This window comes from Arvicola amphibius, chromosome 12, assembly GCF_903992535.2.
Source record: "Arvicola amphibius chromosome 12, mArvAmp1.2, whole genome shotgun sequence".
NCBI lineage: Eukaryota > Metazoa > Chordata > Mammalia > Rodentia > Cricetidae > Arvicola > Arvicola amphibius.
In genome coordinates, this window is record NC_052058.2 from 33,407,689 (window position 1) to 33,420,076 (window position 12,388).

Sequence of the window (12,388 nt, forward strand, 5' to 3'; positions counted from 1 at the left end):
GATCCACATGGGGCGCTTTGGGGCTAAGATGGGGAAACCTAGTGTGACCTGAAGGTGGAGCAAAGGACGACTGGAGGCAGCATCACACAGGGAACGTGCAGGACTTAGATGAGAAGGGAAGGAAGCAGACAGTTTAAAAAGAAATTGCCTTAGGCGTGCACGCTCACACACACACACACACACACACACACACACAATCCCATACACATATAAGTTAAATGCTCTGGGACGTAAATTCATTCATTATCAAGGAACAATGAGAAATAAAGTGTGACTATAAACATAAAGCAGGGACCAGCTGGAACATAAAATACCCTATTTCTTCAAAAGAACATAAATTTAATAAGTGGTAACTGGGATGAAACACTCACAAGTGGGATTGTTGTTTGTTTTGTTTTAAATAAAATTGCCACACTTAATAAGGTGCTTAGGATTTGTGACTTATGACACGAAGAGGGTTTTGAAACCATGTCAACCATGCCTAAGTTTGGCTACTGTACCAGAATGTGCAGATTCTTCTGAATGTGTCAGCCTATTTTTTACTTTTAAGGACTTTGAAATCTTGTTTTTTCTGAAGCCGCATGATAGAGAAGAAAAAAGATAGCTTAGTATTTGGAAGGCATACATCCAAATCTAAGCTCTAACTATGGAAGCCTTGTGACCTAGCATTTACCTCCCAACCCTGGCCTCTAAAAATGATGATATAAGGATTAAATTAGATAACTGATGTGAAATTCCTGCCACATTACCTGGTGTGGATCAAGTGTTGAATTCCTGCCTCCTGAGAGCATTTTTATTTTTATTGTTTTCATCATTGTGTTCTCCTTTTTTATTTTATTTTATTTTATTTTTTTTCTCATTTTTTTATTCAAGATTTCCATCTCCTCCCCTTCTCCTCTCCCTTCCCTCCCCTCCCGTCCACCCATACCCCCACTCCACCCCTCTCCAAAGACAAAAAGCCATCAGGGTTCCCTTCACTATGTTAAGTCCAAGGTCCTCCCAACTCCCCCTAAGTCCAGGAAGGTGAGCAACCTAACTGACAAGGCTCACAGTGAGCCCGTCCATGCTGTAGAGTTCATGTTCATTGCCATTGTCCTTGGTTTCTCAGTCCTCCTCCACCGTCAGCCACATTCAGAGAGTCCGGTTTGGTCCCCTGTTCCATCAGTCCCATTCCAACTGGACTTGGTGAGAAAAGTGTGATGTGTTCTCCTTTTTTAGATGGAGAAAAGCTAACTCTGACAACTTCCAGAGTTTCTATAAACATCAAAATTAGGTTCCAGTACTCTGAATGCTCTGTATACCAGTTTGCGTTATCTCCACCATCATTGTTGTTGGCTGTTGTTGGGATATTAGAAGTTGAAATGAGACCTCTAATATAAGAAATCAACAATCCTCTCTGTGTCTCTTTAACAGACAGGAACGAGTCGCTGTGTGAAACACTTGCAGTTCACAAAATGGCCAGACCATGGCACTCCTGCCTCAGCAGACTTTTTCATCAAATACGTCCGTTATGTGAGGAAGAGCCACATCACAGGACCCCTGGTTGTTCATTGCAGTGCCGGCGTAGGCCGTACGGGGGTGTTCATATGTGTGGATGTCGTGTTCTGTGCCATCGAGAAGAACTTGTCAGTAAGTGTGTGGTGAAGCAGATGGACTGATGCTGTCTCTAAACACTTTTCTGGTGTTACTGCAGGACTGACCTGGACCAGTGGAGCACATCAGATGCGCAGTAGCTTAGGAGACCTCATTCTCACTGCGCTTGCTGCAGGCTCCTGGGAATAGTGGGGAGGATTAAAGTATATTATACAAGTAAATGGCTAGGATAGTGTGGAAAGGAATGGACACTCTAAGTGTGCATTCATTTCCTTCCTCTGTGTGCCACTTACGGCGTTACCATTTTTCTAGGTAATTTCAATGAAGTGTGATTGCTTTCCATGGACAAATCTGACATGCATGTATACTGAAAACATGTTGAGCTCAGAGTTAATGAGAGGTCCCTAGGCTTAACTAACAATTTTACTATATGCTTTAGATTTGGGTGACTTTATATAAATTGCTCATCCTCCCTTAAATATCAGCTGTATTATGTTTTGTGATTTATCATTTCTAATTATGTGTATATTTATGTGTATGTATGTATGTGCACAGGCCAGGAGAGAATAGAGGGTTCAGATTTTCCTGAAGCTGGAGGTACAGGTAGTTGTGAGTTGTTCAACAATGGGTACTGGGAATTGAACTCAAGTCCTCTGCAAGAGCAGTTTGCCCTCTTGAGCATGGAGCTGTTTCTTTAGCTCTAAAAGTCAGTTTTCTTAGCATAAAATGAGGAGAGAATTATACACAGGTGTGAGCCAAACATTAGCAATCCCTCACTTTTTCCCTAAACTGGGGTGCAAGAGACAGTTTGAGCTGGGCGGTGGTGGCTCATACCTTTAATACTAGCACTCAGGAGGCATAGGCAGGTGGATCTCTGGGTTCAAGGCCAGCCTGGTCCACAGAGTTCCAGAACAGCCAAGGCTACACAGAGAAACCCTGTCTTGAAAAACAAAACAAAACAAAAATAGGAAACTATGTAACCATTTATGTCTTTTTGTTATTTAGAGTTAGGATAAAAATCTTTAAAACATTGAAAGCAAACTAGTTCTTGTCTTGAAGAAACATTAAGAGTTTCTCAAATATTCTCAGCAAACTTTGTTCTTTTTTTCTGTTGTGATCTTGTATTAACTGCTAACCTTGTTAATTTGTTAACTTGTTAAGTAACTTGTTAAACTTGACAAGATCACAGGATACAATATCAATATGAAAAAGTCACTTGCATTTCTATATTTCATTTTTATTGCAATAAGTATGTGAAAAATAAAAGTAAAAATAGTAAATTTACAATTTACTCAAAGAAAATGAAATAGAATAAGTTTAACAAAACAACATAATTCAGAAAATTGTAGAATACCTAGAAAAGAATGTAAAAAATTAATAAATGAAGAAATATATAGTATGTTCATGGATTTGCTAAATTCATGAAAATTCTGGAAATTGTTAGTTCTCCCAAAAATTCATATATAGACTGCAGGTAATTTTTACCACAATTCCAGCAGCAAGCTGTACTAGCTAGTTTTGTGTCACCTTGACAGATGTTAGAGACATATCTTGGAAGAAGAAATCTTAACTGAGCAATGCGTCCATAATATTGCCTTTCTTGAAAATAATCTTTCTTGAGTTGTGATGGACATAGGAAGGCCTAGCCCATTGTCGGTTGTGCCATCTCTGGGTAGGTTGGTGATGGCAACGAAACTAGGAAACCCTAGTTCCAGCCTTGAGTTCCTGCTCTGATTTCTGCCAGTAATTTACTGTGTATGACAAGGCACTGTAAGCTGAAATAAACCCTTTCTCCTCAAGATGCTTTTTATCACAGCAGTAGAAATCCTAACTAAGACACAAACTAATAATAAAATGTATATGTTGGAAAACACAGATTCTGAACTGGCTAAGACAATTTTGAAATGTAAGAATAAAGTGTAAAGAATCACTCTATCTAATATTAAATATTTTATATAGTTAAAGAGATACAAAGGTTGATACTAGCAACAAAATAAGACACACAGATTAATGGAACAAACTGCAGAGCCAGAATTCTCCAAATGATTTTAAATAAAGGTGTCCCAGCAACTCTGTGTAGGAATAATAACCTTTTCAACAATGGTCTTGGAACAAATGGTTATTCATACCCAATAAATAAATAAATGGGTAAAATAAATCTTAATTAAAACCTTATACTTTATACTTATTAAATTATATTATAATTTATATTATAATTTAAATTATATTATATTATACTTAATTAAAACCTTTTACTTAAATGCTCAACATAGTGTAGACTTAGGTATATAAAAAAACTTGGTCCCAAAAGGAAACTGTCTCAAAAAATAAGGTGGATAACTCTCAAGGGATAAGACCTAAAGTTGTCCTCTGGGTTCTAAATATACATTCACCTGCACAACATATGTGAGCGTGTGCTGCTTTCAGTTCTCCCTGTTAGCACAAAGGGGGTCACCTTTTGGGAACACTCTTTCTTGTAAATGATGGCTTCCTTCTTCCCCGTGAGAAGTCGACTGAAATAAGTCCTTCTTAGTCATTGGACTGTGCTTTCAAACATACATTGTGACTGGGAAGGAGACCTTTCCGGTTACATCTTGACGTCCCTTTTCACTAGAAGGAGGTGTAGCGTGCTCCCCTGGGTGCTCTACATACGAGTTGGTGTTTTTCCTGTCTGGATAATTCAGTTACATCTCATTTCAGTTCAACATTATGAACATAGTGACCCAGATGAGAAAGCAACGTTGTGGCATGATCCAAACAAAGGTAGGTGCTCCTCTCATAAACCTTAATAAGGACAGCCAGGACACAGAGTAGTGTACTGCAGCACTCTACAGTTTATAGTGCTCTTTTTACCGTTGTGATAGCATTAATTCTTAACTTTGGTGGAATTGTTTTGCTCTGATAACCTTGATGAAGTACATTAGATTTCCAGCAATGGAGTCTGTTCCACAGGGTTACCCAGAGAGCAAGGGGAGGACTTGGCACTGAGACTGAAATCCCAGGCCTTGACCACATTCCGCATAAGCAGTATATCAAATGTTATTTCTAGGTTTCTAGACAGTAATTTGAAATGTGTACTTGCATCTCTCTCTCTCTCTCTCTCTCTCTCTCTCTCTCTCCCATCTATCTATCTATCTATCTATCTATCTATCTATCTATCTATCTATCTATCTATCTATCTATCTATCTGTTGGTTATTGGCTCATTGTAAAAAGATATTTTTTAATATCACAGATTAGTTTGTAACCACCAGGAGAAATAAAGAGAATATTTATAATAAAAACAGTTGCCTCTGAACTGATATGTATACTATGTATAATATGTGTATATAATTAGGGATATATTTGGTTATATATTATGTAACAGTTGTATATATTTGAGATGTTAAACTTACATGAGAGCCCTAGATTAGCTAGAGAAGACATAAGGAAAAGGATGTTTCATTTCATTCTGTTTAGATACTTGTCTGCTAAAGACTCCTACACCAAGACATTTATTTTGATCATTTATGTTGTTCATATTTAAATACATACTTGCTTAAAGAAGCTCTCAAGGGTTTGTAAACATTTGATCTTTGAGGGGAATTTTCTCATGCTACAGCTGTGCACTCCCGAAGGAGACCCGGCTTCTGGTTACTTAACTGTGTCGTTTGTGTGCGCAGGAGCAGTATCATTTCTGTTATGAAATTGTGCTTGAAGTTCTTCAGAATCTTCTGGCTCTGAGTTAAGAAAGACTGCGCCTCTCACTTGCAATTACCAAGAAGCTTGTGCTGAAGGCGCTGCTGGCCGTGCACTTTGCCCTCTGATTTTCTCTCTGAAATCTCACTGAAGGCAGCATCTTTGGGCACAGAGTGAACTGTTTTCACTTGCTCCATCTGGACAATAGCAAAATACCCACCCATGTTTTTCAGTGGAGCAAAAGTAACATGAAATAACCTCAGCTTAGCTGTTTGGGTTAAGGGATTTTAGAGTTCAATAAAAGACTGAAATATATTTATTAAGTTTTTATTTGGAAAGGTGGCCAACAACCTCAGAAGATTTCCAAGCCTTACAAGCCTTACTCTGGGAGAACATGGGACCAATAAATGGCAGGTTCATATGTTGACCTCTCACGGGCATTTTGCAGATATTGTCTATGGTCTTTAGAGAAGCTAGAGTCCATACTCTCAGCTGGCAACTAAATAACTCAAAAGGACTCTAACGAGGATGGATTGACTTTCAATATAAATGGTTTTCGTGTCTTATACTTGCATAGTCCCAGAGTACCCTAGGGATTTCCATGAAATAGCTACCTTCCTGAAGCAGCCAGGCCGTTGTCCTGCTGCCCTGAGAAACACCTTATTGGTGAACAGAGTCCCTCTTTGCCCTCACAGGAACACACCAATGAACAATCTCAAACAAAAATGCTTGTTGATCTGTAAATTCAGTGGAAATGTTTGTCAGGCCCAAACTTCTATTCTGCCCTGCCCTAACAGTTAACACACCATTCTGTCTGCTTTATCAGAAGCAAGTATTATATGGTACTTGCCTCTTAATATTTAGCTAGCAAATAAACTGTCATGTAATGATATTGCTATGTTTTTTAGTAATCGTTAAACCAATTTTTTTCAAACTAAGATCTAAAAAAAGCTTCATTTTCTTTCTGTTTCCCACTTCCTTTCTTCCCCCTCCTCTCTTTTTTTCTCCAGAGGTCCATTAAGTTGTTTGTTTCCTCTGTAGAAAGATTTAGATTCTGGACATTTGAACTAGATTTTGGAAAACTAAATTCGTAGTTGTGAAAGTGAAGCTTCTATATTCTTGCTAAAAACTTTTGGCCATTATTAAAATATTCATCATATCAGGATTCTGCCTCAGACAGTTATAGTGATTTTTTGGTTAAGGGGTTTTGGCGATCAGTCAGTCATTCCTAATTATAAGCCACAAAGCAATTGATAAGGGTATTGTACAGTCAATTCAGTAGGATAAGAGCTGTGAATCATACTGAAAATTCCTAAAATTAATAAATCCTAAACTTTTAAGAGGCTTATTGCTTTGGTTAAATGAAAACTTGAATTGGTTAAATTAGAATTGATAAGTCTCATTTTAAAAATATGCCATATATTTGACATTAACTCAAGCTGATGATTATACATAGTTATGATTATATACTGTTTATATGCATAATAGTCTATGCTGAACAAAAATATTATTTTGATTATTGGTTTTTAATATTTGCATCTATAACTGTATTTTCATTCTGTTACTATAAGATAATATAATACAGAACAATGTTCCCAAGATGGACTGTATGTTATTAAATTAAAAATATTTTCTATATATTGCCTGAAGTATTTTTATTTATCAGGATATTGTGATTTCATGTCTTGATGAGCATACCGTTTTTAAAAATGTGTTTCATTATCTTTACAGCTGGACTATTTTGAGTTCTCCCAGATATAAGTAATAAACATGGGAGTAGTAATTGGATTTGTTTTGATTTCGTTCTTGAAGGTTTGCTTCAAGGTAGAAACTTGGGGTTAACTGGAACACTGCTAGTAGTGAGTCTCTTTCCACCTAGGGTGGGAATATGCAACTCTCATTGGCAACTTTGTGAGGGTGTGAAAGCTGATTTAAAGAAAGTCTTAAAATATTTATAAATAAGCATAGATATTTGTTAACTTTTAACTTTAAATAAATATTTTAATGACACTTAAGTGTTAGACCAAGGCTTTTCAGGAATAAGTACTACATATTTTATCCTCACACTGCTCCTACTAATTTATTTTTCCTTCAGTCTCTTCACTCTTATTCTCTCTATATCATTCAACTTCCAGTGAAGTTCACATTTATGACTCAAGCCATTTCAATGATTTATTTTATTGAAAAAATCTCAAAGGAAAACACCTTGAAAAATCTAAAATGAAATTTCCATTTTCTATTAGTTTTTAAGACTTAATTTTCCTCTGTGTTGTCTTGAGATTTGAAAAACTGAAGGAGAAGAGCTGGAATGTGTCCACTTGGCAAAAATGGGTCAGTGGACTGGGGAGGGAAGATGGATGGCTCAGACCACTCAGACTCTAGCTGTGATCCAAAAGTAGGAGTAATGGTGTAATTACAAAACAGCCTGAATTTGATGGTATTGTAAATGCTATCCATGCAGCTGTCATCGCTGAGGGCTGAACATGATAAGGAACAGTTTTTAGAAAAATCACATTATACTTGAGGGTGGAAAAGGAGAGCCCATTAACAAAGCCATCAACACTATCGCTGAGGAGTTAGCTGATGATAGTGTAAGAATACAAAGTACGATCATTGCTAATAATATTGGACAGTTAAGACAAAATTACTTGTTTGCCTACATAGAATTATAATAGTTTACTGGAAATAATAATAGAAAAGATATTACAAAATCAGACTTCAAGGTACCTTTGTAAAATTTAATTCTCTATGACTCTTCAGCTACCTTTAGGTAGCACACCATAGCTTGCTTTTATTTGTAATATTGTAGCCTCTTTCACTTGTAAATTATAATCTATAGCTGCTTTGTGCTGTAATAGAAATGATTGGGTTAATTTATATTATCAAGGATGGTGTGGTTCTAAGGTATTTACTGCCTGGCTCATTTAAAGAGGAGTTTTGCCTGCTCCTTCTATATCATCAATAGAGAGATAAAGACATTTTTAAAAAGTTGTATAAAATGTTTTAATCAGATGTAGGCATGGTGGCATATGCTTTAATCTCATAAACTCAAGAGGCAGAGGCAGAGGCAGAGGCAGAGGCAGAGGCAGAGGCAGGTAGATGTCTATGAGTTCAAGGCTATCCTGGTGCACATAGTGAGTTCTAGGCTAGCCAGGTCTACACAGTGAGACCCTCTTTCAAAAACCAAAACAACTTAAGATTAAACCTAATAAGAACTGAGTAGTTAATGATCATGCTCTAGATGACAATAGATTCATTAAAGAGAAGATTATTTTGAAAAAGAAAATTAATTGGGATGGAAGGAGAGTAAGCAAATATGGTGGAAAAGTCAAAGGGATTTGAACACTTACGATTCTGGGAAGGAGTGTAGCTCAGTGGTAGAGCATTTCCTAGCATATGTGAGGCCCTGAATTTGATCCACAGCACACACACAAAAAGAAAACAAGCAATTAGTGTGCAGAGATATGAATCAGTGGAACATAATAGAGTTGTCAATTGCAGAGTCATGCATTAAAATCTTTAAGCTATTTATTTATTTTGTGTGTATCAGTGTGTGCATGTGTTTGGGTGGATGCGTGCCACAGTGCACATGAAGGTATGCATATGTGCTTGGGTGGATGCGTGCCACAGTGCATGTGAAAGTGTGCACATATGCTTAGGTGGATGCGTGCCACAGTGCACATGAAGGTATGCACATGTGCTTGGGTGGATGCATGCCACAGTGCAGGGAGACAGGGAGAGGTCAGAGGACAGCTCTCAGGAATGCACTATGGGGCTCAGACACTGAACTGAGGTCATCAGCCTTGGTAGCCAGTGCCTATTAACCTCTGAGCCACATCACCAACCCATGTCCACTTATTTTTTTTAATTTGTTACAAAGTTAGTATTTAAAGTCCAAAGTTTAACAATTAAAGCAAATTTCGACAGATCTTTTGATATTAAAAAGATAGACAAATATACAATAATGTTTGGAGAGTTCAACATTTGTCTTAGTAATTATCAGGACAAGTGGAAAAAGGTGAGAAATTCTGCTGAGATCTGACTTGTCAACCAGATCCACATGATTAAAAAAAGAACACTGCACCAGATTGTAGCAGAATACACATTCTTTTGAAGCATACTGGATATTCTCTGAGAATAAATTATTTGTCTCAGTAAAATTGAAAAGAATCATAATAATATATTAAATATGTTTATAGATTAACTAAAGTCAGTTTTCAAAGTTTCAAAATATTCAGAATATTTATTTATTTATTTTGTGAGGGGTGGCACAGTATGAATGTGGATGGAGGTCAGAGGACAACTTGTAAAGGAAGTGTGTTCTCTCCTCCCACCATGTCATGTGTGTTCCGGAGATGAAGCTTAGGTTGTCAGGCTTGGCAGCAAAGGCCTCTAGAGCCATCTTACCTGCCCAGTATATATTTGTATCTTTTTAAATAACCCAGAAGTCAAAAAGGAAACTTATTATTAGAGAAGCTAAAGAGTATTTTGGACTAAATGCAAATGAAACTTGTGAGATGTGGTCACGTCCTTAGGAGGGAGAGTGGTGTATACACTTTGAGTACTGCTGTATTTTATACCTGTGAGACCTCCATGTTAGCTGCTTTAAAACTATTCCCAAGCTAAAAACTCAAATCTGAGGAGATATTTGCCTTAAACATGATGCCGAGGCATGGGACAAACTGCCCAAATAATATAAGACGGAAACCAAGGATTGAGCCCTGGAGAGCTCTAGTGTTCTTATTACCTTTGGTCGCCTGACTGCGGAGCCACTTCTTCACTCAAAATGTATTATGTGACACGATTCCGTGGGTAACATATACCAACATTTACTTTCTCCGAGTGGGCAATTGATGACTGTCTTCACTAGGGATTTTGTTGCTGTGATGGTCACAGCATCTCTTGTAAAGGAAAACACTTAATTGAGGTGACTCACTTAACAGTTCAGAGGTTCGGTTCATTATCATTATGCTGGGAAGCAAGGCAACATATAGGCAAACATGGTGCCGGAGAAGGAGCTTAGAGTTCTTAATCTAGACCCGCAGGCAACAGGCAGTGATCTGAGACATTGAGCATGGCTTGAGCATAGTTGAGACCTCCACAGTGACACACCTCCACCAACAAGGCCAAACATACTCCAATGAAGCCACATCTCCTAATAGTGAGCTTTGGAGGGCCAATTTACATTCAAACCACCACAATTACAATCCAAATAATGATACTGCTTAAATCTAACCTGGCCAACCAATGGGTTTATTGGTTTTTTCCCCCAGAAGTATGGGTATGGGATTCTTTTTAGGATCACAGTCTATTCAAAGGCAACTGTATTATCAAAAGCCTACCCTAGCATGGGTGAAACACATTAAAGCTGGTACTCTGCATAACTTGCAGGCACCTTGACAGGTCAGAGAGTCTTCGTTCTTCAGTAGTCCTTACTTCTTTTATAACCTTGTGTACAGGGGGACCTTGTGAACCTGATAAGTTTCAGGGACCTCCTGAGACTTGTGTGTTGTTCACTTTCTGAGTGGTAATGAGCATCCCTCCTGTAGAATACCTCAGTTTAGAGGAAATTGCTACACAATGGTGTCTTTCCCCATCTTATTCTTTGTACCTCCCAAGCTCTATGCCAAAGGTCCTCTCTTAATTAGACACTGATGACTTGCAGATATTCACTAGGAAATGGAGTATTCTCATCTGAAGGTGGTGACTAAAACTGAATGTGTAATCAACAGTGGAAAGAGCTAATGTCTCTAAAATGTGAAACAAAATGTTTTAAAACATTTTAGCAAGTATATAAAGTACTTAAGATTAACAATTAAGGATTTTAACAGAGTCCCACAATGAGGATAAATCTTAAAACAAAATTTTAACAGAACATTGAGAAAAGAGGTGAAGGAAAAGTCCAAATAGAAGAGACTAGAGTGAGCAGAGCTCAGACAGTGAGCTCATTGACGTTTACAAGAGGTACGTGAAAGCCAGCAAAGGCCCAAACTAAATTCACAGGGGGAAAAAGTGTTGTAATCAAACCCCCTATGAGTGAAGTTGAAGAAATCAAAAGATTCAGGAAATTCTATCACTCGGGTGTGGACAATAAGGGCACAGAAAATCATGCTCAAAATCAGATTTGGAAGAGCCTGGTTAGAGAGATTGTTCAATGATTAAGAGCACAGGGTGCTCCACCAGAAGATCTGGGTTTGATCCCCAGGACCTACATGGTGGCTCACACCTGTCTGTAACTCCACTTCCACGGGATCTGATGATTTACCCAAAGTTATATGCACATGCCCACACACAAAAGCACAAATATACACATAAGGATATATATAGGAAGGAGAAAAAAAATCTCCCGAGTAAATTGGGAGCATGGGAGTCATGGGAGTGGGTAGAAGGGGAGGGGGAGGAAGAGAAGGAAGTGGATAAAAATGTATAACTCAATAAAAACAATGAAAAATCTTGCCTGCGTTTGCTCTCAGCCTTGCAGCCACTATGGATGAGCTGCACTGGAACTGAAACCCGAGCCAGAGCACTGTCCAGTGGCAAGGAACACGACTTGGGGCTTTTCTATTACAAAGAACGTAGCGGTGGCTGCCAGCAACCAAGGGGCTACAGGGCAGCTTTGAAGAACCAGAGAGACTCATGGAGGCTTCTGATTCTGAGATGGTGGAGGTTGAGCTGGCAAGGCATACAATATCTGCAGAGCAACAAAAAAATGACAGGTCTCATGGGAAGATGCTTTTAAAAAGTGCTTTCATGGGATTGGGAAAAAAGATGTCAGTGCCCATTGTGGAGAAAAGGGGATCTAGAGACTTGGCAGTTGACAAAGGAGCATGTCGCATGCTGAGTAGACCTGGTTCTCAGGCTGCCAGGAGGCTCAGGCCCACCTTGTCCAGTCACCGCCCACTAGGTCACTTACTGCTGCTGCCTCGCTGTTTGCTTGATGGAGGATTCTCATTGGCTAATAAACAAACTGCCTTGGCTTTTTGATAGGGCAGGATTTAGATAGGTGGAGTAGACAGAACAGGAAGAAGGAAGTGAGGTAGATGGCTCAGACAATTGCCCCGCCTCTCCTCTCAGAGACAATCGCCATGCCTCGCCTCTCTGAGCCAGTCGCCATGAAG

General features: G+C 38.5%; 1 protein-coding gene across 15 annotated transcripts in view; it reads left to right on the forward strand.

Moving 5' to 3' along the window:
• Ptpn20 (protein tyrosine phosphatase non-receptor type 20) overlaps nt 1-12,388 on the forward strand; it is a 97,970-nt gene that overhangs the window by 64,971 nt on the left and 20,611 nt on the right. For 11 of the 15 annotated variants that reach the window (XM_038349140.1, XM_038349142.1, XM_038349131.1 and 8 more), the window contains 2 exons: nt 1,414-1,629; nt 4,294-4,356. In XM_038349140.1, coding sequence (XP_038205068.1) covers nt 1,414-1,629; nt 4,294-4,356 — 279 coding nt within the window. Of the gene's footprint in view, nt 1-1,413; nt 1,630-4,293; nt 4,357-5,254; nt 6,909-12,388 lie in introns of those variants that run through there. The other 4 variants (XM_038349132.1, XM_038349143.1, XM_038349144.1 and 1 more) reach the window with 1 other exon arrangement.